A 27,412-nucleotide genomic window follows, 5' to 3' on the forward strand; every position below is an offset into this window, starting at 1 on the left:
ACATAATTAGCATTGTTTATGTTGATGTTTACCGCTGAAAGTGCCTCGCGGATGAAAATCGGATTCAATCCTGTGTGATAAATCACTTTACTCATTCGAAACGTGTTCAGATTTCAGATAATTTATCAATCTGTAAAATGTGCATAAATATTCAATGACTAATATTCAACTGAATATTGACTGTCCAGAGCCGACTATGAATGTATCGGAAGTGAACTGACAAATGAAGAAAAATGGACTTCACCAAAAAATTTCGATTATTTTACACTCTGCTACTGACGTCAAATTATAAATGAACCAATTACGCCAAAAATGCTGGTGCCCCACCATTACCAGATCTCTGGCGCCGTCAGTCAATGTAAGGCTTTGCTCGGGCTCAATGTTGGTGTTTTAGTGTGTAGTAAATATAAAATTAGAATGAACATCACAAGTCTTAAAATTTTGTCTTTATTTTACTATATTTATACTGTAATGAAATTACAAATCACTACATTCAAAAGCCAAACGTTCCTGCATTCGATTGTCTGTTTAGTTTAAGTTTCTACGTACACTTGTTCATAAGATTCCAATCTAGCGGTACGAATAGTCGTTTTAAATAAATACTGTAATAAATTAAAAATAGAATATAAGTCTAGCGCACAAACGATCGCTACTCGAACTTCTTACAAATTTCATGTATTAAATCGTTTTACCAACAGTAACCAGCACAGATACGATCACGTCAAATTGTTGTTTTGGTTGGACTATTTCCGTTCCTACCTTATGAAATTTGAAATAACGTTAGAAAATCATACATCTTTTCTGATATCACTGTTTTGACAATGTATGATTCCTACAATCTACAACTAAACTAAAATCTATAATTTTAAAATTGATTGGATGAAGGCACTATCACACGTCTTGATTGACTAACACAGACTGAGGAACTGCTATTGGTTTTTCAGTGGTTTTTATATGTTTGTTGTTAATACTTGTGGCAAATTTGATTTTGTTCTAATCAAATGCACTATGGCTGATCTTTTATGTTGCACTGTTCCGTATTTAGAAAACGTATTTCGGTGTCGAAGTTGTGGAATCCGACTATTGCGTCCTCACATTGGTTATTTTTATGTTTTTGGCTTAGGCTCTCCTTATGCTTGCTAACTCGCTAACCTGGCGCTCATTTCGATCAAACGTTCAACCTATCTTCATTTTTCTATGGATTTTACTTCATAAAAACCTTACAGCGACGGGTGCTCCAGAATAATGTGTTCATAATGTACAAGTAATTAAACTAATACGTCACCCGATACGGTTGACTGCAGGTTGGACTAAATGTGTCCCTGGGCCACGGCTCCAGAGACAAAAGTCTATCGGTTCTATCTCCTGACTTTCGGCTACAAGGTACTAGTTGTGTCTGATCAGTGATGTCCTTCTCGGGGAAGCGTGGAACATCACCGGTACCGCTTATACCATAGCCGTTATTTGATCCGGTGAACGTTGCTGGAGAGATCGCACCGAGATGCGGGATCGAATCGAACGGTTCAGCATACTGGAGCGCAATTCTCCACGCGTCGACGCACGCAGGGAAGCACCGATGGAGTGCTTTGAGGTAGCCCGAGTGAAACGCTCGACTGGAAGGTCGCCCACCACATCGTCATTGATTTTCCTAGAGCGAGTAGAAAGGAATGAATTATTGATCAGTTGACGAGTTATTTGTATCATCATTTTTTCATTAACCAAACTTCCTAGAGTATATGTACAGGAGACTTCAAACAAAAGATTATACTTACTTGGCCATGCACGGGAAATCCCAGATCTTCTGCCCACGTCCGAATTCTTCTCCATCTACCAGCGTTTGCGGCAGATCGTGTCCGAGAGTTTCGGGCAGCATCAGGGACAGGACTCCTCCAAAGATACCGATGATTCCAAGCACAATCAATGGCATCGATGGCGAAATGTGCGAAAGATATACAACGAATGGAGCGACAATGCTGGCCACATAGCCCATAATGTGAATGAAGGCCACACCTTGTGCGCGGACCACGGTAGGCAGCAATTCGGCCGCATACTGAAGACCAATGTTGTATGAAATGTTGACACTGAATCGGCCCATCATAGCCAAAGTAGCAGAGTAAGGACCTACGAGAGAAGCAAATACGTGACTATCTCAGAACTCAGAACGATCTTCAACGGAAACTTACCAATTGGAAAGGTGGTGGCGAGTAGGCTGAACACACCGCTGAAAACCATTGATCCACAGGCCAACCAACGGCGACCCCACCGATCCAGGGTAAAGGTGAGGAAAGTGTCAGCCGGCAGTTCAGTGGCCGCAGCAACGGTGAACGTGAAGAACAGATCCAATCCGAGCGAACCGACATTACGCACGTGACCGTCGAATACCAACGAGATGGCCATCCAGATGACAATAAGCAGAAGGGTGATTTTGCGAAGGCGTGGGGTCTTAAATAGATCCAGTACGGAGTAACTTTTGTTGGCAGCTTCTTCCTCCTGCATGCGGACGCAGCTTTCGGTAAAATCCTGATACACTCTGGCGTCAACGTTTTTCTTGTTGATCCTCTCGAACTTCTTCAGGATGCTGACAGCTTTGTCCACTTTGCCTTGAGCGACGAGCCATCTAAACGAGGAGAAAATATGAAATCGTTTCAAGTACAAAAAATAGTATGAAAGTGCCGAACCTCGCGGACTCGGGAACGAGCCATGGAGTGAGAATGGCCAAGGCCAGTGGAGCGGAGGTAACAACGGCAAACAGTTTCCAGTTGGCCAGATAGTAGGCGATCCATGGGAGGGCACAAGAAGCAGCAGTGAAGAACAGGGCGATCGACATGTTCGCTACGAAGGTTCGCCATTTCGGACCAACGTATTCCAAAACTGAAATAGAAGAAAATAGTAGATTAGATATTGCGACCAGTAACTGTAGGAAGAATGACAGTCAGTTAAACTTATTGCAGGTGTAAAATTGTAACACAGAAAAAAATTCACATTTTTAAAATCGAATTTGCATAGCCTTCCCAATACTATGCAATAATGAATAGATGTACGTACGTAAACGTACGTCGGATAACTGATTCCTGAGCGTGGATGAATGTCTGACTATTAGGACATCATTTGCATATCCTACAAGCTGTAAAATTACATATCTCGAACGAGCAACACGGATTTCTTCCTGGAAGGTCTGTAGCTACCAACTTACTGGAACTAACTACCACTTGTTTGTCGGCAATGGAGCAAAAAGCGCAAGTAGATGTCATCTATACGGATCTGAAAGCGGCTTTCGATAAAATCGATCATAAAGTGCTACTCAATAAACTCTCACGTTTAGGTGCCTCTAATAGATTAGTATCTTGGCTTTCTTCGTATCTAACAGGAGAACGTTACGCGTAAAGCATGGAACCTGTGTCTCTTCTCCGTTCCATAGTTCTTCGGGTGTGCCCCAAGGCAGTAATCTGGGACCTTTATTGTTCGTAATATTTTTCAACGACGTGGCATCTTCACTTGGCTACAGGTGCAAGCTTATTTACGCTGATGATCTGAAAATGTATGTAGTAGTCCGTTGCATCGAGGACTGCTATCATTTGCAGAGTCTCCTCAATGTGTTTGTCAACTGGTGTAGCAAAAATAAGCTTATGATCAGCGTCGGTAAATGTGAAGTAATGACTTTTCATCGTTTGAAGAACCCGATTATTTTTGAATATTACATAGATAACATTCTACTAAGCAGAGTTGATCAAGCAATAGATCTTGGCGTTACATTGGACACAAAACTTTCCTTCAACTCGCATTATGCTGCAATAATTAGCAAGGCAAACCGTCAGCTCGGTTTCATCTCTAAAATCGCCAGAGAATTTACAGACCCGCACTGCCTCAAAGCGCTTTATTGCTCGCTTGTACGACCCATCCTGGAAAATGCTGCAATTGTCTGGGCTCCAAATGACGTGGCATGGAATTTGCGAATTGAGCGAGTCCAAAAACGGTTTGTGCGGCTTGCTTTGAGGAGTCTACCGTGGCGTGACCCATTGAACCTACCAGCTTATCCCGATAGATGCCAACTGCTTGGTCTCGAAACTCTCGATCGGCGGCGCAAGATTCAGCAAGCATCGTTCATCGTCAAATTACTCAACGGAGACGTCGACTGCCCACATCTTTTATCTTTGCTGAACTTTCGTGCATCAGGAAGACTTTTAAGGCAACACACTTTGATGCAGCATGGATTTCACCGAATTCGTTATGCATATAATCAGCCCATTTGCGCGATGATACAAGCTTTCAAATCAGTTGAATCTGTGTTTGATTTTGGGTTGACTACATCTCATTTTGTAATAGGATAAGAAAATTACATATAGATTAGTAATGTTTCAGGTTATTCATTAAGATTAGATCAGATCAGATGAATTATAATAAATAAATAAATAAATAAATATCGGTTTCCGATCTTGCGATGCGCTTATTGGGTATAACTAACCGTGCACATATCGAAACCGCAGTGGATGCCTACTATACGGACCTATACGGACTATCCCAAGTCGGTCATGAAGTTCCTCGTGGTCCACAAGTATGAGCTCTATGTACACTCATGACATCCCCGGCACGAAGTCGCTCAAGGCTTTGCTGCAACGGCTCCATGACATTTTTTTTATAGAAGGTAACGGAAATCTGCTATCGGACACCTGGGAAGGCGAACCCAGGTAGTGTGGGGATGGGATCACTACTCCCGACCCACTAAAACCAACTCCTTCTTCTCCAGTCACACCCCCGGCCCGCAATTAAGCAATACATCAGGGCTGCGACTATTTGAGCATTGCGCTCTCTCCTTGACGCCTTTTTTTGTTTTCTTCCTAAACAATGGAGGGGGAATCTGCTCAACAGACATCCTGGGTTGACCAGGAAGTGCGGGGTTAGGGATCACCGAGGGAGGCAGGACTACATACCCGACCCGCTAAACCGTTTCCATGGCCGCCAAGCTCATAGTCCCTTCGGTACAACCAGAAAGTAATGCTTCAAAGGGGGGCCAGTGCACAACGCACCCTCGAGGTTAGCTGCGTGTCCTTGCAGCACCGAACATCGTAACTCGCTTTTTTAGATGAACACCATGGTATCGTGCCAGCGCGTTGCCGGCTTTCCAGGTGGTCTTACCACGCCCTATGTCCTCGGAAGGTGGGAAGGGTCGACTTCGCGCCTGCTTCCCTCTGCACGACTGGTATCAAGAATGATGATGCCGCGTGCACCCCAAATTGACCTTTCTGCGATAGGGCCTATTCGCCAGCACACAGAGGGACTTGCCGACGCGAGGCCTACGCCTGCCCCAGCCTTGACGAGGACCCCTTTGCGTACTCGGGCTCGGAACCCGCCCGGTTGACCGACGCCGCGAAAGCGACGATACCATGTTGTTCTTCGCGCGGCCACTTGTTCGATAAAAGGATCGAGTTCGGCCACAGAGCATGACCACCGGTATGACCCATAAAGCCGACTCCGATCCCTTGGACCACCTCTTATTTGCGCCTGAACTAGTCATCCTTGAGTCCACGCGCCACCTTCTGTGTAGCTCCGAGACGATTTGGGCGATAGCCGATAAAACGGCGTTCCAGCCAACTTCATCTTTACACATCCTCCGAACTAGGTCGTCCGGGGTAGTGTCCAGACCACATGTGGCAAGCATGTGGTCACGCTTTGCGCGAAAACGTGAGCACACGAACAACACGTGTTCCGCCGTTTCCTCTAAACATGCGCACACCAAACACTCGGGCGAGGCCGAGCAAGCCAGCGTTACCTGCACTTTGATTTTGCAGCACGCTTGAACGCTGGGCACATCGAACCCCCCATGGGGTGCTTGCTGTTCACAGCTTTGCTGGAACAAATCAAACAATTGGGAGGGTTCGTGCAGCATTGTGCCTTATGTCCCTCCAATCCGCAGCGTCGGCAGAGATTGCTTCTGTCAGGGCCTTTGCAGTCCCATTGCTTGTGCCCCGGTTACAGGCACTTGAAGCAAACTTCGGGTTGCTCGTATATGCGCACAGGGCATACCGACCATCCCAGCTTGACGCTCCCTAACTTGACTACCTTGGAGGCGTCCGCTGCAGATAGCCGAACCAATGCTACCTGCGTCCCTGCCGGACCTTTCCGTAGCCGAACGGCTGCGGTGGGCGTCTCCACTTGACACTGTCGCCGCAGTGCCGTGACGAGCTCTTCGACTTCAGTGATCTCGTCCAGGTCTTTAACCCTTAGATTCACCTTCGTCGTGAGTGCCCTCACCTTGACCGTCTCGCCTAGGACCTCCTCCGCCAACTTCTTGTAGGCGGCGCCCTTTTGCGAGACGCCCCGCTTCAGCTCGAGTATCATCTCGCCCATCTGGGTACGTCTTATTCGACGTACGTCGGCGCCGAGTTCACCGAGCTTGACGTCACTCCTCATTGCCTTCAAAACATCCGAGTACTTAGCCTCGTCCGCCGTGATGACTAGGGCATCGCCCCTGGAGCGATTGGTGCCTACCCTAGACTTCCTGCTACCCTCATTCGCCTGGGCCTTCTTTTCGGCCCTTGACGTCTTCGGTTTCCTCTTGTTCTTGACCAGGGTCCAGGAGGCGTCATCCCCCTCTATTTCCCTGGTCTGGTGCGGCTGAGAACTTTCAGCCTGCCGTAACCCCTTACCACCGTCTTTCCTGAGTGGACGGACCTTTCCAGGTCCTTCCTCCCCCGGTTTTGGAGGTACCTGACCGGGGTTCAGCTTCCCAGCCCCTTGTTCGAGGTAGTAACCCTCCGCGTTTTGGAGCGGCCCCCAGGGAGATCATCCCCTGCAGACTGTCTCCCCCGTTTTGTGTCTGCTCCATTGGAGCAGTCACCCCCGACGTACCCGCAAATACTTGAGCCTCAGTCTGGGTAGACTTTGGCACCACCGTCTTCGCTGACACGCCTTCGGTCGATTCGACCTTGCCCGAGTCCGCGAATCCTTGGGCCTCAGTCTGGGTAGACCTCGACTCCACCGATTTCACGGGTTTACACTTGGCCGTCCCGACCGCCCTCTCCAGCTTGGCGTCCAGTATCGACTTTCGAAGTTTCTGCAAGCTCCTCTTGAGGTCCTTGCTGATATTATGCTTCGATGACAAAGTCCCTGCTGCCCCTGCCTCCTTGGCGCCTCAACTCTCCTTAACGTCCCATGCACCACCTGTGCACAACGACACACTGGCACCAAATGTGCCCCAACACTCACCTGCCTGTGCTACGGGCAGAGTGTAAAATAATCGAAAATTTTTGGTGAAGTCCTTTTTTCTTCATTTGTCAGTTCACTTCCGACACATTCATAGTCGGCTCTGGAAGTCAATATTCAGTTGAATATTAGTCATTGAATATTTATGCACATTTTACAAATTGATAAATTATCTGAAATCTGAACACGTTTCAAATGAGTAAAGTGATTTATCACACAGGACTGAATCCGATTTTCATCCGCGAGGCACTTTCAACGGTAAACATCAACATAAACAATGTTAATTATGTTTTTTTCTGCACATAGTAAACACACTCAGTGACAGTCGAATGAATGAGTTCGTGGAGTAGTCGTCTGACTATGTCATTCTATGTTTTGAATATTCATGCGATGTGTGTCAAAATTCGGACCGAAGTTGCTTCATGAAGATGAATATTTTATAGGCACCTCTTGATGATATCCCACAACACAGACAGTCCTCATTCAGGGTGGTATCCACTCCGTCCTGCAACAGGGTGGTACCACCTGTCTGCCAAACCGGAGGCGACCCTAGGGCAGTGAATCCTATGCCAGTCTTACCTCAGCTACGAGGCAGACCAATCACCCATCAACCCAGGCAGCGATACCTCGGCACCGGTCAGGAGGTAAAGGTATCTTACAGGAGATACCCCAGTCTGGTGCCCCGCTGTCCAGATTGACCTCACTCAATGTAGTGGTTCTCTAGTCCTGCACTAGAGAACCCTACTTGTCCACCCATCCAGAGAGGATGTGTACATGGCTGATACCCTGGTTGCTAAGCACCTTACCATGACAACAATCCTCCCGGCGTGGGTAGACCACTACGGCTCCATGACATGGCAGAAAAGAAGCTCATCCAGGAATTGGAAAGCAGCGAATCAAGCCAGTTGCGGTGCACAAAATCGCTCGCCACGGCTAGACGAGAAAGTATCGCGACCAGCTTTATCTGGTCCATCTCCACCATCTTTAAGGACCTGAATTCAAGTCATACCAGCTTGACCTGTTCGGGGTAATCCACCATACTGTCATTCACTGGGAGCGGTATCGGTCCTGTGCACCACCGCGACATTACGTAGTGCACTAACTGCTTCAACTATGGATACGGCAACCGGAACTGCCGCATGACGCCCTAATGCAATAAGTATGGCGAACCCCACGGACGTATACGACAAGATGGAGATGGCCAATCTCAAGTGCACCAACTGCGGTGACAAACATCGGAGCACTACCACCAAGGGTTGTCCGAAGCGAAAGGAGGCTTCCATCTGAACTTTCCCGAAGAAAACCCGCATTCCTGCACTCAACGAGGTGAACTATCCGTCCAACGCGGCTCCTCTTCCAGCGATTCTAATCCTTTTACCGTTACAAACGCATAAACGACTGACCTGCTCCATCTTCCAGCGAATAACCCCCAGCTCTCTCCTCCTGGATTCCGTCGACAGGTGGAGAACTCATTCCGATTTTTCGCAGCTCGCCATTTGGCGGCGTGGTTCATTTCATTCATTTATTTAGTCTACATCTAAACAGATAACACTGAATCAACAATTTGACGCCACAATACATGGTTCAAGACCGCATCTCTCCATCCTCGAATACGCCCCACGCTCGCCAAGTCGTTTTGCACCTGGTCTGCCCATCTCGCTCGCTGCGCTCCACGACGTCTCGTACCTGCCGGATCGGAAGCGAACACCATCTTTGCAGGGTTGCTGTCCGGCATTCTTGCAACATGTCCTGCCCATCGTACCCTTCCGGCTTTAGCTACCTTCTAGATACTGGTTTCGCCGTAGAGCTGGGCGAGCTAGTGATTCATTCTTTGTCGCCACACACCGTCTTCCTGCACACCGCCAAAGATGGTCCTAAGCACACGTCTCTCGAATACTCCGAGTGCTTGCAAGTCCTCCTCGAGCATTGTCCATGTTTCATGGCCGTAGAGGACAACCGGTCTTATTAGCGTCTTGTACATGACACATTTGGTGCGGTGGCGAATCTTTTTTGACCGCAGTTTCTTTTGGAGCCCGTAGTAGGCCCGACTTCCACAGATGGTTGGTTGCATAACCCGATTCAACCAGATCTTCTCTTGGCATGTTCTTCATAGAAAATGGTCAACTAGAATGTTTGCTCGCTTAAGATCGTATTGAATTGATGGACTTCCTTGAAAAGAAGGAAATAGACGTGGCGTTCGTTAGACTAAACCGGCCGACCAGGGGAGGTGGTGTGGCCATCGCTCTTTGCTATAACATCAACAGCCACCGGCTGCCGCCCAGATGAGTGTCATCGAGGCTATTGGTTTCGAAGTTACCACCTTCGTCGGCGCAGCTTGAGCTCATCACAGCGTACTACCCAACTCAAGCCAAAGTCGGCGATAGATAATCGGCCGTTCTTTGGAGGACCATTGTCAAGCTAACGTGGAGGCAAGGTAAGTATATCATTGCCGGCGACCTGAATGCCAAACATCAAGCCTGAGGTAATAGTCACGGCACCATCTTGGGCAACGACATGGAGGAAGGCTACTACACAATCCTGAGCCCGGATGAGTCGATCCAGAGTCCATGCAATAATCGACCTGTACGGCACCAACATGAACGACCCCATCTCGCAACTGGTTGTCTACCAGAAGCATAGCTCGTATCACTATCCGGTGGTGGCGGAAGTGGGTTCCTCGGTTAATCAGCATCAGCAGTCCCGGCGAAATTATCATCGAGTGAGGGGGGTTGACCGAAGTGTGACAATCCATACAAAAATGCTCAATGATTCATACAAAAAGTGTGACATAGGGATTAATAGGGACAATTAAAGGATCTTCCCTTACTCCAACAAGATCCGCGTTCTCCAAGACTGTGGTAAGCCATTCGGTAAATTAATCAAAATTCTCCATCCAAGCTTTCAGAAAAAACGATCTACATCCCACTGGCACTGCATTAGTCTGCCGAACAAAGCAACATCCTTCTCAAGGAACAGTTCGATTTTTGCAACGGTTGTTCCATCGTTCTCAAAATGACCAGAGTCAAGAACATCCTCAGTCGGCACAGGTCTTCGACAACTTCTGGCACTGTGGTCTGGTGTACAAAGGTACAATCTTCCCAGCTGCTTGCCGGGTCTCTCTCAGCGGAGTTACTTCTGATACGCACGGCATCATCGTAGGACTTTCCCTCCAAGGTACTTCCTGCTGTTGAATCTGTTCCCCTCCGATCCTGAGCTCCCAGAAGGCGACATACGGTCTCTGTTCGTAGATGCCACCTACAGTATTGGACAAAACATTTGGGCAAACCTTTTTGACTGCCTTACGGTAATTTGTTCGCAAAAAGAAAGAGGACATCCTTTCATATCAATTCAGTCGTACATTTGTTGAAGGATATCCATAGTTATGAGGTTGAGGTACGATACGATTTGTGATCAATTGAATATGCTAACCGAAAGTTTGGGTAGAAACACAGAATTCCACGCGTCATTTTGTTTAAGACTAAACGGAGCGGTAAAACTCCAACAATGCATTGGTGGTCAGGATGGTTGCTGTTATTTTCATAAGATTATTCAACCAGAACCATACAAGCTAAGGGAATGTAAATCATAGATAAATATGCAAAAATTTCTAACATCTGATTGGATTCCTTGCAAGAAACATCACATTATTGCCACTTGTTTTCTGCCCGCTGCGGCATAGTTGCGATAGCTCAATCCCAAGAAAACAGCAAAAACAACATAATTTGATTACTCCTATGTTCTGCTATGCGGCATACCAAAGGAGAGCTAATGATTCATTGTAAAGTATTGCAAACAAGAGCCTCAAACAACACTTCCTGGCTTGCCCGCCCCATGATGTTGGTTAGTCTGTAGATGCAGCGAACAGGTTGGTCTCTATGTAATACCTTAGCTTACAACACGGTATCCCAGGAGTTTGGAATTTCCGAACTGATCAACTCATTTATTTATTCGAGTCAATCCAAATCTTTTAAAATAGGGGACATTGACGAGAAAATTCATACTTGGAAAACATTCGAATTTTCATTATTTATTCGTCAAACAGTGTAAAATGTTCAACAACAATGTTGGCTAGGTTGGTCAGGCATGTGGATGCCATGAATTTTACACACTTTGAAACTTGCAACCGGAGGTATGGGTATTCCAATAGTGGCCCCAGCAGAGGGGGACAAGTCGCTCAATTGCGATATGGGATATAGAAATTGATCGAATAATGCGGTAATGGATCAACGCCAAGTGCACAAAAAACGAATAGCTAATCAGAGTGGTACAAGTTGTATATAAGTTGGCACTTGGTTGCGTTAGATCTGGATGCATAGCAAGTTCATTAGAACGATTCAGAACGCAGGGATTGTGTTTAATTTCAAGGGTTCAGTTTTCTCGTCCATTATTGCAATTTTAAACTATGATGATTACTAGCGTTTATAGCGGCATTTTAACCAAGGGTCGTGAATTATTGCATGGCTGGCATGTAGTTAGGTTAATTCTCCATCACACATGGGCATTAGGATACTGCCCACACCAATCAGTACATATAATGAACAAGGAACTTCTATTTCATCGGCGCGCTACCGTTTGTAGTCAGCGTAGGTGAAACTGAGAGCGCTTAGCTATATAATTAACATTCGCAAGGACTTCAACGATCTTCTGTTAACTAGCTTCGGTGCAATCTACTCATGAACGCCTAGTTGTCCCATATAGATAGGAATTCAGGCAAATATGGGACTTCTGTGCTGGTAATATAGGACAGTAATGTACCTCTTGAAGATTAGAGAATTATATTTAACATCCACTGAATGAGTTTGCTTGTTTCAGTTGATATGGGTGTTCAAAATAAGTGCGTTCACAATAGCTACTTAGTGGATGTTATAATTATCACTCTATTGAAAATGTCACTGGTGGAGTGGAAATAATAACATAGCTATAACGCCACATTATTAATATGTATGACTTTATTACATTTTAGTCAGGTTAATTTCAGAACCATTTTCTCGCCTTTTTTTAGGGCCATACTGTATGTTATGGATTATTTGTAATTTTAGTTTGTGTATCTTTAATACATTAATATTTTATTCTTTATAAAATCACAAAATTATTTCTCTCTTGGACCGCGGGCGTCGGCATCGTTCCGAATGAATTTTCTGCAGCAATTATCTCAGACGACCACAACCGATGCAGAAGGTTCACCGACGCCATGCGTTGCGTTGTGTTCAATTCCCTGCAGACATGTCCGCTCTTGGTCCATAGATGCCGAGGTCCCAGCCTTCTGTTAAACAATATTTTTGAATGGATCAATCATGGTAGCTCACATTGCACGCACCGCATCAAACCAGTGGCACGGTATAATATGTATATTTGAAAAAGTCCATTCCGGGACAAAAAAGCGGAATACAAGTTCCCAAATCTCGGGAAATATTTTCTCTAAATCTCGAAAATCACTGGATTCCCGGGATCACACATCATAAATCAAACCGGTACAAATAACTTTTTTAAGCAAGCTGCATTTTTTGCACAATTGAAACAAAGCAAGCTTTACGGAAATTTATGGAAACAGATGAAAACCATTTAGAAACAGTTCCAAATGATGTTTACGGGCGATTAACGCAACTTTTCGAATTTGTTCGTTACTTGCGATAAAAACATTGAGAGTTTTAAGGCAAGGCACGCACGTCGTGAGAACTGCCATATTTTCCACGCTGAAAAAAAATGAAGCTTTACCAATTTCGCGCGACCTCAAACATAATCCGAGTTGACTACATTGACCTAAAACTCAAACTGCGCTAAATATTCACAAAATACACTCAACCCTCTTTTTACTTTTTTATGCGTCACTTCGTTTTAAGTCCCTCTTTTTACGGCACGTGACGTAGAAAGAATTCCAACCATTATTGTCATCAACATTTGCCTTCCACAGGCGTTTCATTCCGGGTCATCCAAGAATTCCCTGGAGTATAAGCCTTAAGGTTTACACGCGTAACCACAGGGCTACTTCTTCATTGGCATTACATCCCCCACTGGGACATTGCCGCCTCGCAGCTTAGTATTCATTAAGCACTTCTACAGTTATTAACTGCGAGATGTCTAAGCCAAGTTTACATTTCTGCACTCGTATATCATGAGGCTAACACGATGATACTTTTATGCCAAGGGAAGTCGAAACAGTTTCTAATCCGAAAATTGTCTATATCGGCACATGGAATCGAACCCAGCCACCCTCAGCATGGTTTTGCTTTATAGCAGTGCATCTTACCGCACGGCTAAGAAGGGCCCCCAAAGGGCTGTTATCTCTTTTTTAAATGGTTCATGTCCTATTCGATCTAGTGAGCCAAACTGGATACCTCTTCAAAAGCTCTATTTCATGCCTTTTTCAATCCGTCGAATAAAACTGTATAGGGTCAAAGACCCAATAGTGGAGGAACTAAGCCAGTCTCGACACTATTCACTTGATTTCACACAATATATGATTTATCAAGCTTACCTAAAGGATGCATCCGGTAGCTCTTGGCGTCTCTTGTTTGCAATACATCAATAGCGTTTCCATTGCAGAAAAATTCGTCGGTGTGCTCTAAAATTACACCTCCAATTACTGGTACACTGTGCCAATAGTTGCGATACTTGTTAATTTTTGTTCCCATAGTTGCGAATCCCATTATTTTCATATGGGACTCGCAACTATAGGAACACTACAATAAAATACTAATGAAAATTAACGATACTTTACCAGTTTCGAGTAATTCCGAAGCTGTTTGCTGTCGATTTGTGTTATGACACGTAATGTTACAGAACAACAATGTAGGTTGCTACGTTTAATTTTCGTATTTTCTGCGTAGAAGACAATACCGCAACTATCGGATTTTAATTCGTATTTTCTGCGTAGAAGACAATACCACAACTATCGGATCATTTGCCCTACGCCTTCAATAACTGTTTCATCCTAGATCGTCCTAGAATTCCCTGGAGTATAGGCCTTAAGTTCTACACGCGCAACCTTTAATAAATGCTTTGTCCCAGGTCATCCAATAATTTCCTGTAGTATAGGCCTTGTGGTCTACAGGATGACTAAATTGGATACCAATTTAACAACTGATTTGTTCTAGGTCATCCAAGCATTTCTTGGAGTATAAACGTTAAGGTTTACACCAGGCTATAGAAATCCCTATCTAACTCCCTTAGCCTAAAAAAAGCCACCATGTCCCGGGCACAGTGTGCAGATAGACCGCTGTCAGTTGCATGAGATGTCAACAATCATCAACAACACCAATGGTTGTAGCTTGATAATTAAAAATATCCGCAACAATAAAAGAGCATGATTTATTTTTAAATTCTGCTCAAGCTTTTCACGGTGAAATAAAAGACAAATTGTTGTTCTCTATGTAAGTAAAATCAAAATTGATCATGTAAATAAGTTTTGAATCAATTAAACTCATTAGTCATATTTAAAAATTTTGGTGCGGCGTTTGTATTGGAGTCTTCCAGATTTGTGTATGCCGGGGTTTTGTGCGGATTTTGGTGCATAATTGTGTTAAAATCTACCGTCCGCTGGTTGGTTGTATGTTATTAAAATATTGACAATTCTCAATTTTCATTTTACCATAACTTTCCAGCTCCTAACAACGAATTAAACAGTGTTGGAATATCGCGTAATATCGTCGTAATTATTAACTTTATATTGTCAAATACAAATCGATTAGTTCAGAATAGGCATATACAATAGCTTTCCGTGAACGATTGATTATTTGCGTTCGAGTTGAGAAAATAACTATCGAGTACATGAAAAACATCGCCGCAGTTTAACAGAATCACTAATAAACAAGCACTCGCCACGAAGGATAGATTGTTTGAAATCACGTTGGAAACACATAGATGTAATTCATAATCATTGTTGGTGGTCAACCTAAAGTACAAATAAACAAGTCTATCGCTAAGATATTGATTATTTTTCTTCGCGTTAGATGAATATAAAACAATCACGCTAGCTGAATATCGCGAACAGGTAAAAGATAAATTAACAATAGCTCTACGGGAGCAATTGATTGTCTGCCCTTACGTTGGGTGAACAATGACAAAACTGACTGACTGACAAAACTGACCGTAACTCATCTATACTTTGTTCTCGCGTCAACATTAACATGCTAGTTACTTGGATTACATCACTTACCAAAGTGAATCCTGATCTAAGTAATGACACTTCCTCTCCCTACTTACAATACTCCTTCCCGTAACAACCGTAGAGATGCAGACGATTCGTTTGTCTCTAAAACAACGGTTGTTACACTAACATTCTTTCCCTTTCCTCGATGATCGTAAGGACGTGGCCGGCGCCGTTATTGACCCATTAAAAGTTGAGCTTTCGGAACGTGCACATTGAGGATGGAGTGCTAATCCCAAGTCCCATCTGTTGGTTCCCTGTGTAATTCCGCTAGTTCAGGTCAATCTCGGAGTAGCAACTACGAATTGTACGGTCATCTCATGCTCATGCTCATGCTCATGCTCAATTAAACTCATTAGTCATATTTAATGAATATTCCCGATTAAAGTTGCATATTGAAGAAAGCTGAATTTGGATGTTTTATGATGTTAAGCTTTTTTAGATTTGATGTACGTTGCTCGGCGTTGGTGTTGGTGTTGGCTACGCTAAACATTAGCTCTTAGCATAGGCCTGGTTTACACGGGCAAACAAAGGGCTGTTACCTCTTTTTGAAAATGTTTCTCGCCTTCAATAGCCCTGGAGCACATATCTAGACCAACATTTGAAAAGGGCGTAACAGCCAAAATTTATTCCTTCTGATTCTTCGTCTACATAAATAGCTATGTTGTCAGTTACGCCCTTTTCAAATATTGCTCTAGACATGTTTCAAGTTCTTCATGCATAACCAGAAGTCTCTAATAACTTTTTGAAAATGATTGATGCCCTTGTGACCCGTACAAAAAATGGATACAGCTTCAACTATTGTTGCATTCCAGATTCAACCAAGAATCACCTGAAGTATAGGCCTTCAGCTCCTTGAGAGCTGTTAGCCTTTTTTGATCGTTTATGCTGATTGTAATTCTTTATGGATCTTGTACACCTCCGGTGGTGCAAAGGGCCGACTTGAAAGATCTCCATCCTGAGCGATGCCCGGCTATCGCTTTAACCTGTTGCCAGGTTAGATTTCGGTCGACTTCTTTTATTTCTTTATTGAGGCTTCGCCGCCATGAGCCTCTGGGTCTGCCTCTGCTGCGATGTCCCGCTGGGTTCCAGTCTAATGCTTGCTTACAGATTTCGTTTCCGCCCCTACGTAGAGTGTGGCCGACCCAGCCCCACTTCCGATCCCGAATTTCTGTTGTTATCGGCCTCTGGTGACAACGACGATGGAGCTCGTTGTTTGAGATCCAGTTGTGAGGCCACCAGGCCCGAATTATATATCGCAGGCATCTGTTAATGAACACCTGCAGCCGTTGAGTGTTCTCCACTGATACACACCATGTTTCGCTAGCGTATAACAGCACAGATTTCACGTTAGAGTTGAATTGTAATCCATAGAATTAATTTGGATAAGCATTCAACAATATTATTGTTTTTCAGTTCATTCAAAAAATTTGTGGATTGTCTGGATGTCTGGAATGGATCATGTACTCAATTATTATTCATTTTGGTTCAAATGATTACTAAAAGCATGCTTAAATTATAAAAAGAAGGGTAAAAAAGCAAATAGATCTTTCGTTATGCGTTCTGACCTTAAAGCCCCAAACGCAATACAACGGAACGGCGACGGAAACGGAAAATTTGACAGTTAGCCCATATATTTTCTGTCAAATTTGCCGTTTCCGTCGCCGTTCCGTTGTATTGCGTTTGGGGCTTAAGGCCTGAATTCTAATTCTTGGATGGCCTGAAATGGACATGCGTTAAAGTCATATCCAATTTGGTTCAAATGATCACTAATAGCATGTTGCACTTCTAAATGGAGCAAGTAGATCTTTCGTTACGCATATTGACCTTAAGGCCTGTACTCCAATTCTTGGAATTCTTTGATGGCCTAGATTTTTTTTTTCTGCGCGATAAAAATCCTATTCGATGGTATATGAGCAAATCAAATCATCTTCCTTTTGCCAGTAGAGAGATATCAGCTTCCACACTGATATTCTTTCCTCCCTCTTCGCACGGGAGCTTGGCAGAAGGAAGGTCGTGAGAATATTAGAGAATATATATGAAAATATATTGCCCTCCCCAAGTAACATTTTGAACCCTATTTGGATTTATTCAAGTTTTATTGCAGTTTTATCAAGGCTTCGCATAAACTGTAGAGTTTTATCATAGTTTTCGTCTAGTCCAAGTTACCTCAACGCTAAATTATCTTATAATAGTTTTATGATATGCTCCAGGTCCACCATAAGCTGCTTATTTAAATTAATAATTAATTAATTAATAATTTAAATTAATATTAATAATTAAATAAATTATTCAGCAAGAGCACTTTATCCCAATTGAAACCAAATACTTTTGAGAAAGTTTTATGGTACTCTCCATTAAGAAAGAACGATCTTGAGAATGCCATTATAAAACTTCCTTAAAACTATGTGGTTTTGATTGGGAGAAAGTTCTCTTGTTGAAGAATACATCAAAACAAACAAATTGGACACAAATAAATGTAAAAATTAAAAACTAGTGAATCAAAGGCAAAAATAATGTAAATTTAGGAACGCAAAAATAATGTAAATTTAGAACGTACACAATAAGTTTTTGTCGAAATTGTGAATTTAAAACGCAGGAATCTTCTCATTGATGCATGCCAATCGAAAGATAAGACTTGGCTTCGACTCAATTTACCAGGGTAAATTAGAAATTCGACTTTGAAGAGACTAAATTGGGGGTGTCCAAAATGTGTACAATTGGGGGGCCAAAATATGTTACACTGTCCAAAACGAAGAATATTTTCATTTCAGAAAATGGCAAATTTCATTGATTTATCAAAAACTGAAGCTCATTTCGAATTTCTATTTCATAAATAAAACTATCATCTTTGAAATGGTGTCATTTCCGCCCATATAGAACCTGTATTTCAATAGATATAAGCATATATTGTATGGGATGCACTTCCTCTAGGGGTCCAAAATAGGACAGTTATCCTACCCCATATATGGAAACTCCATTTGCGCAAATTTATCACCAGCTGTATCAGCTGTCTCGATCTTCCAATACCAGGCAGAGATCATATCCTCCCATTTTTCATATGATCGATTTATTTTCTTCAAAATACATTTTCTCGGTTTTTTTTGGGCATTCATAACCATAACCAACTAGGTATAATTTTATTATTATTTATTCAGACTAAGGCCGAAGTGGCCTGTGCGGTATATAAGAGTCTTCTCCATTCGGCTCGGTCCATGGCTACACGTCGCCAACCACGCAGTCTACGGAGGGTCCGCAAGTCATCTTCCACCTGATCGATCCACCTTGCCCGCTGCGCACCTCGCCTTCTTGTGCCCGTCGGATCGTTGTCGAGAACCATTTTCACCGGGTTACTGTCCGACATTCTGGCTACGTGCCCGGCCCACCGCAGTCGTCCGATTTTCGCGGTGTGGACGATGGATGGTTCTCCCAACAGCTCATGCAACTCGTGGTTCATTCGCCTCCTCCACGTACCGTCCGCCATCTGCACCCCACCATAGATGGTACGCAGCACTTTCCTTTCGAAAACTCCAAGTGCGCGTTGGTCCTCCACGAGCATCGTCCAGGTCTCGTGTCCGTAGAGGACTACCGGTCTAATGAGCGTTTTGTAGATGGTCAGTTTGGTACGGCGGCGAACTCTATTCGATCGGAGCGTCTTGCGGAGTCCAAAGTACGTACGATTTCCAGCCACTATGCGTCTCCGAATTTCTCTGCTGGTGTCATTTTCGGCAGTCACCAGTGAGCCCAAGTACACAAATTCTTCTACCACCTCGATTTCGTCACCACCGATGCAAACTCGTGGTGGGTGGCTCACATTGTCTTCTCTTGAACCTCTTCCTATCATGTACTTCGTTTTCGACGTATTGATGACTAGTCCGATCCGCTTAGCTTCCCTCTTCAGTCTGATGTAGGCTTCCTCCATCTTCTCAAAGTTACATGCCATAATATCTATGTCGTCGGCGAAGCCAAATAGCTGGACGGACTTATTGAAAATTGTACCACTCGTGTTAATCCCTGCTCTTCGTATTACCCCTTCCAAAGCGATGTTGAATAGCAGACACGAAAGACCATCACCTTGCCGTAACTCTCTTCGGGTTTCGAAGGGACTCGAGAATGCCCCTGAAACTCGAACTACGCATATCACCCGATCCATCGTCGCATTGATCAACCGTGTCAGTTTATCCGGAAAACCGTGTTCGTGCATTAGCTGCCATAGCTGGTCCCGATCGATTGTATCATATGCGGCTTTGAAGTCGATGAATAGATGATGTGTGGGCACGTTGTATTCGCGGTATTTCTGCAATGCTTGGTGAATGGCCAACACGTGGTCCGTGGTGGAGCGTTCGCCCATAAAACCTGCCTGGTACTATCCCATGAACTCTATTGCGATTGGTGTTAGTCGGTGGCATAACATTTGGGAGAGTATCTTGTAGGCGGCGTTGAGCAATGTGATCGCGCGGTAGTTGCTACAATCCAGCTTATCGCCCTTTTTGTAGATGGGACACACGACACCTTCCATCCACTCCTGCGGCAGAACCTCATCCTCTCAAACCTTGGTAATCACCCAGTGCAGCGCTCTAGCCAGTGCTTCATCACCGTATTTAAACAGCTCTCCTGGTAGTGGTCAACTCCAGGGGCTTTATTGTTTTTCAGCCGGCCGATCTCCTCCTGGATTTCCTGGAGATTCGGAGCCGGAAGTCGCATGCCCTGCGCTCGTGCTCCTAGGTTCATTACCATACCGCCACCGTTGTCTGCCATATCGCTATTCAGGTGCTCTTCGTAGTGCTGCCGCCACCTTTGGATCACCTCACGCTCGTTTGTAAGAAAGTTCCCGTTTATGTCCTTACACATATCGGGCTGTGGCACGTGGCCCTTACGTGAACGGTTCAACTTCTCATAGAACTTTCGTGCGTTATTAGCGCGGTACAGTTCCTCCGTCTCCTCACGGTCTCGATCTTCCTGCTGGCGCTTTTTCCTCCGGAAAATCGAGTTTTGTCTGTTTCGCGCCCGTTTGTATCGTGCCTCGTTCGCCCTCGTGCGGTGTTGCAGCAATCTCGCCCATGCTGCATTCTTCTCCTCAACTAACTGCTCACATTCGCCGTCATACCAGTCGTTTCTCTGATCCGGAGCCACCGTGCCTAGAGCAGCGGTTGCGGTGCTCCCAATGGCTGATCGAATACCTCTCCAGCCATCTTCAAGAGAAGCTGCGCCTAGCTCCTCTTCCGTTGCGGGTGACTCTTCCAGCTGCTGCGTATAGTCTTGGGCTAGTATACCGTCTTGTACCCGCCCAATGTTTAGCTGCGGCGGACGACTCCGACGCGTGTTGATCACCGTCGAGAGTTTTGAGCGCAGACATACTGCAACGAGGTAGTGGTCGGATTCAATATTCGCACTGCGGTAAGTGCGTACGTTCGTGATGTCGGAGAAGAATTTACCGTCGATTAGAACGTGGTCGATCTGGTTTTCCGTTACTTGATTAGGTGATTTCCATGTGGCCTTGTGGATATTCTTGCGGGGGAAGAAAGTGCTTCGGACTACCATTCCGCGGGAGGCAGCAAAGTTTATGCATCGTTGGCCGTTGTCGTTCGATACGGTATGCAGACTATCCGGTCCGATGACCGGTCTATACATTTCCTCCCTTCCTACCTGAGCGTCCATGTCACCGATGACGAATTTGACGTCCCGCAGTGGGCATCCATCGTATGTCTGCTCCAGCTGCGCATAGAACGCTTCTTTATCGTCGTCGGATCTCCCTTCTTGTGGGCAGTGCACGTTGATGATGCTATAGTTGATAAAACGGTCTTTTATCCTCAGCTTGCACATCCTTGCGTTGATAGGCTGCCACCAAATCACGCGTTGGCGCATCTTGCCCAGCACTATGAAGCCGGTTCCCAGCTCGTTGGTGGTGGTGGTGCTTTGGTAGAAGGTAGCCGCTCGATGCCCGCACTTTCCACTTTTTCCACACTTTCTGTCCTGTCCAGCAGAATTCCTGCAGCGCTACGACATCGAAGTTTCGGGGATGTAATTCGTCGTAGATTATCCTGTCGCAACCTGCGAAGCCTAGCGACTTGCAGTTCCATGTTCCAAGCTTCCAATCGTGATCCTTTATTCGTCGCCTAGGTCGTTACCGATTGTATCGAGTCGTATTATCTTCTATGTTGTTCGTAATGGTTGTTTTTAAAGGCGGCTTATTGGGCCTGCGCAAACCTCCTGTCTCGTTGGAGGGCCGTCGTGTCAGGGCTGTTTAGCATCCCACCTAACACCAGGACTTGGGCTTGTGCGCTTTGAGCGGCACACGGTCGCTTTGGCGGAGCCTACTTGCGGATACATGCAGCTTTTTATAGAGGTTTAACAGGGCCCACTGTCAAACCCCACCACATCCTAGGCAGGCGCCACAACTCGCAGATGGCCTGGGGAGGGATCGTCAAGCCCTTGGACATAGTCCCTGCTGCCCTGTTGGCTTGAACATCCCTAATTTTCCATGCAAACTTGCGTCTTGCATTTTGAAGCCGCAACCCATTTTTTTTTTTCAAAAAATCTTTCTCCAGGGGTTACTAGAGACCTTAAACCTCAGTTAATTTTTGATTTCATCTTGAAGCAAGACATTTTTTTTCATAATTTAACCGTCTTCGACCAGAGGACACACAGACTGAACACTTAACATCTAGCATGATACAACGGACAGGACATTTACACAACACCCAGTGAACAAGTGTAGAATTATTCGCTTTATGAAAAGTTTTCTCCTTACTGGGCGGGAACCGAACCCACACTCCACAGCACAGACGATTGACGTCGCTAACCGCACGGCCACGAACCCACAATAAGTGATGTGATCAGAGTTTGCAGCAAGGATGTTATCGATCATTTAGTAATCTGCGTTCGATCATTTAGTAGTTTGTCAATAGCTCGTTCCAGAGGCTAAATTTCAAAATGTTTTGTATGGCGGACTTCTAGTGCGAAGGTTTTTCTACAACTCTGCCTGACAGGTTCATTATTGAAGGAATTAAGATGCTAGTTGCAGTAACTCATACTGAATGATAACAAAATTTCAATAATTTAGTATAAGACAAGTTACTGCTTCTAGGGTTATAGCTCCGTTATTAGTGAAATTCAAACAACGAACTGTTATGCAGAGTTGTAGATAAACCTTTGCACTAGAAGTCTACCATACAACACATTTTGAAATTTAGCCTCTGGAATGATCTATTGACAAACTACTAAATGATGGAACGCGAATAACTAAATGATCGATAACATCCTTGATTTGCTGAAATCGCTCTCAATAGATAACAAAAAACGATAAAAGAGTGGCAAAAACCTCTTCGAATCAGACTAACCAATGAAAACAAAACTATCGCACTTGCATACAAGTTGAAAAAAAAAATCCGATAGGCGGCCCCACCGAGGTAGTTTAATAAAACGCGTTGTTCTCGCTCATTTTATGTTGGGAACCATATTTTTTCACACAGCTGTGTAAAACAAGATAAAATGGATTATCAGAACCGGTGCCCCCCGCAATTGGGGTTGTAGCGCCCAGAATCAGTTCATTATCGTAACAGCTACCAAAAACGTCTCTCACGGTATGCTACCTATCGAGAGTGGATACAGAGAGTGTAGACATGATAAGTGAGAGATTTTCTCATTCTCCGTTGGATTCAAACCCTGGATGTGATGTACCAAGTCGTACGGTTCGTAATAGGGTTTCTTACCCCATTCCCGGCCTAACATGCGTACGACTGCATTATTCAATTGATATTTATGACAGGAAGCAACTTTTCCTGAATTTTGTGGGCTGTATAATACTGCATTGGGGTTCACTTCTGCTTAAAAAATAACTATTCGTGCTAAATATCGTTCAAAAAAGCTTTTATTTGATTTAAATTAACGAGGTGCAGCACTCATTTCAGTCATAGCGATTTCCATTCGGCATATCATAAAACCAGTTCCCGGCCTAAGCAAAATTTCACCCAATCTCTCATTCTCTCTCGGGACGGTAGAAAATGCGACGTAAACAAAAATATGCACGTTCCACGACAACAAGATGCCAGATGGTATCATTCATAATCATTTTTATTTGGTTGAGAAGATATATTTACTCATCAAAATTTGTTCTAAATACCTACTTAAAAACAATATTTTTTTCACCTTTTGAAATCGAGAAAATTATAAATAACATGATAGCGTCAACGTATTAAACAGTTTTCCTATCAACGATGAAGGATCATTTTCATTCTCCTGGCCTTTTGGCAGCACGGTGCGGCTAGAAGTTTTTGGGCCGAGGTGATTTTTTGTTCGGTTTGAGAATACATTTTTAAATGTATTCTAATTATATTTATATAAGTTCTAGTGATACGTTCTAGTGATTAGATTGAAGTGCGTGTGTGAAGCATCATGGTGTGGTGATTAAAAGCTTGAAGCAATGATTGTAACGAGCACTAGGACGATTTTCAGGTAGGTGTTTATTTGATGATACCGTTTTGTAAAAGTGGAAGAATCACTCCGGCTCAGTGGTGTGGCATCGGAGAGCGAGGTTTTGAAATCTACATTTTTATTTTCTACAATTGGATCAATTAGGAGTAAAACAAGTGATCGAAAGATATTGAATATTGTGAAAAATAAATGGGAGACTTTTTAAAAATTATCAATCATAAACCTGCGGCTTCCAAACAGTATAAATCATTAGTTTTCTGTGTAGTGAGCCGGGAACCGGGTCCATAGGCCCAAGTAGTGATTTACCCTACCTACAGACGGAGCGACTCAATTAAAATAGCTCAAAATATGGACGAAGAATACAAGTTAACCGAAAACGGACGTTGATGTCGTTCAAAAATCATAAGATATGTTCCATAACTGTTCAAAAAATTTGCAACAAATGCCATTTTGGTTGGAGGGAGGCTTTGTAATACTTTTTCAAATAAAAACTGGATTTTTCAATTTTTTACCTTCCACAACTCGCTTAGTCATGAATCACTCATGCAGTCTCGCCTCCGTTGTAAACGACAGGCGTAAGGTACACTGGGGGAAGTGGAAAAAGGGGGTAAGTGGAAAAATCGACTCGAAAAATTGGAATTGTACATAGGGTATCTGTTCCATTATTAATAACATGCTCCTATATCAATAACATTCGCAAAACAGGCAATTTAGGCTCAATTTGTGTCGTGTTTTGTTGTTTTCCGGCGTGCTCACTGCTGAAAAAAATCACAAAAATGAGAAATAAAACAATTAGCGCACCAATTCTTTGTTTTCGAATGGTATTGATTTGGGTACATGGTATGAATTCAAGGAGCAGTTCCCCTACTTTGCAGTTTTTACCACATCATAACATTATGCAAGAATATGCTTTGATGCTCACACTAATACTATGTTGAAATTTGTATAATACATACACTAACACGGTTAACGCTTGAACTGTAATTTTAGGTTTCGCGAAAAGTTGATTTTTGCATTCATAAAATCAGTTCTTATTTGCACCAATTGTTCTTTTTTCAAGTGAACTTATATCACAGGTGACCATTAGAATACAATTAAGCTAATCCCATTCAATGGGTAGTGGTTTGTACCAATAAAGCAAATAATTCAAAGATTTTACACTTACCCCAGGTATCAAACACTGCGGGGGAAGTGGATAATGTTCTAATTACGCAATTTTTTTCTTCCTTCCAGGGTTTATTTCGATAGCTGTGAACCTTAATATGTTCCTTCTTTGTTATCATTGCGATTCCAGTGGTGATTGGACTCATATAAATGAGAAAATGCCTGATTAATCCACCTATCGGTATTGATGCCTTTCACATGTTTTACATATGAAAAAAAAATGTATAAAAAAGTTAAAAATAGCACTGATAGGTAAATATATTGTATAATTCACAATTATTTTTATTCATAACAAGTTTCGCCGTTGAATGCAATTTTTTTGCGAACAAATTGGTTAAGGACAAGTGCTTAAGAATAGCTGATAATTTTGCTTTGTGCACACGCATACATACAAATACGCACATACAGACATCATATCAATTCGTTAAACTAAGTTGATTAGTTTATAACCCTGTGAGTCCCATTTTTCCTTTAAAAAGTTCATCTTTGAGGCGAACATATAGACTTTACGTACACTTAGTGTTCGAGAAGGCAAAACCAGCCCTCTCCTAGCTATTACGAGAATTGCTTGAGGATCTATTCCGTTAGGGTAATGAAATTATTCCACAAAAAATACTCAGAGCAATTATCGTATTGATTTTAGTTATTTGTACCTACTCATCACTATTGAAGGTCAAGGTAACATGGGTTTTCCACTTACCCCATCCCACTAGGGAAAGTGGAAAAACAACTCCTAATTTTAAAATCAATTTCCATAAATTTCAAGTGACCAAAATAGTATGAATCACCAGTTGGTGCAAAATTGACTGTTTTTGATAGCCCATTTTGATTGAACGCATTTAAACCATTTAAACTGGTTTTACACTAATTCAAACATGCACTATCGATTTTTCCTTTTCCACTTCCCCCAGTGTACCTTACTTCTTTCGCTAGTGTTGAACTTTTTACAACGGTGCGAGTGAAATACATAATGTAAATATTCATACAGAGCTGATGGGAGGATATTTTAACAATATGGAGATTAGATGTTAATGTAAATATTAGTGCCAACAATTCATAATGCTATAAAAAAAAAAACATCTGCACAGTGCATCAAAACCGCTATTTACGCGGATTTACGCGTGTTTTAAAACTTGCTTAATTTATCCATTGTTGTCAGGATTCTCCCGTTAACAGAATGCAGTTCAATATTACAAAAAAAATCCCGGTATATGCGACATGTTATACTCCGAGTCCCGGGACAAGAAAAAGTGTCGGAAAATGGAGTGTGAGGCCACCAGACCCGAATTATAAACCTGAATTTTGAACCCCAGGCATTGGTTTACATCTCTACCTTTTGCACGACTTTTCTCGCTAGCATACAACAACACAGGTTTCACGTTGAAGTTGAACATTTAAATATGAATAGTAAGCACAGCGAATATTTTTTTTTCAGCCTATTTATCCTTATCTATTTTTGGAACTTATCCTGGGCTTAAAAGTTATGGCCAAAATCAGGGATTGAATCCTAAAGAGAAAGAACAAGTCTCTCACTTATCATCTCTGTATAAATATACGATATGTACCTATAGCATACCGCGAGACACTTTTTTCGCAAGCTGTCATGATAGAGAACTGATTCGGGATGCAATACCCCATGATCAATTTCTTTTAGAAAGCTCCAAATGCGGGGAGCACTGGCTCTGATGATGCATTTCAACTTGTTCTACACAGCTGTGCAGTAACCAACACGAAAGGAGCGAAAACAAATCGAGAATCACCATTTTTTTTGGGGGCTGCCTATCCGATTATGTTTGTCGCACTTGTATACAAGTTTGATAAATTTGTTATCATGGCTTGTTATGATTCGGAACAGTTTTTGCTTCTCTTTTATTGTTGTTCGTTATCTACTGGGAGCGATTTCTGCAAACTCTGGCCAAAATACTAATTTAGAAACGTATTTAAAACCACTTTTACGATATTTATCCGAATTGCTAGCATAAAGATGTGTTCGATGGAGAATTTTACATTGAGCATTTGCCTGTGAAAGCATCCATCCCATATTTGCTGGGCTTTCTAGTCACATGGGACAGATATGTGATTAAAGGCAGTAATATATGAAAGTGAGAAATTGAGCCTAACATCATATCAGTAATATTTTAGAGTTTTCTTATTAGTTTTCAATTCTCAAGGGCACAAGATAGGTCAAGGGATCAACACCGCTAGCTAGATTACTAAGCGATTTATCACTCTTTCAGAAAATAGTTGCGAAAATAAGATGCAAATCTAATTATTTGGACACAAATCAACCATACAAGTATTAACAAAATCCAACAAAAACTTTCCAAAATCTAGGGACAGTTTTTACTATTAACATTTTTCTATTTTTGAATTTGTCATTCGATATGGCTTTGTCTAGCATATATTGTCTACCCAAATCAATCACAATATGTCATTACCTTTATGCTACCGGTTTTCATACTGTCATGC

The 27,412-nt window shown here is 43.1% G+C and overlaps 1 protein-coding gene across 1 annotated transcript in view; it reads right to left on the minus strand.

Annotated features, from left to right (window-relative positions):
* Positions 1 to 431: 431 nt before the first annotated feature.
* LOC134211394 (organic cation transporter protein-like) overlaps positions 432 to 27,412 on the minus strand; it is a 105,230-nt gene continuing 78,249 nt past the window's right edge. Inside the window, exons 4-7 of the mRNA XM_062688201.1 lie at positions 2,679 to 2,871; positions 2,184 to 2,617; positions 1,773 to 2,121; positions 432 to 1,648 (exon numbers count right to left, since the gene is read on the minus strand). Coding sequence (XP_062544185.1) covers positions 1,447 to 1,648; positions 1,773 to 2,121; positions 2,184 to 2,617; positions 2,679 to 2,871 — 1,178 coding nt within the window. The 3' untranslated portion in view covers positions 432 to 1,446. The remainder of the gene's footprint in view (positions 1,649 to 1,772; positions 2,122 to 2,183; positions 2,618 to 2,678; positions 2,872 to 27,412) is intronic.

Source organism: Armigeres subalbatus, chromosome 2, assembly GCF_024139115.2.
Source record: "Armigeres subalbatus isolate Guangzhou_Male chromosome 2, GZ_Asu_2, whole genome shotgun sequence".
NCBI classification, from domain to species: Eukaryota; Metazoa; Arthropoda; class Insecta; order Diptera; family Culicidae; genus Armigeres; species Armigeres subalbatus.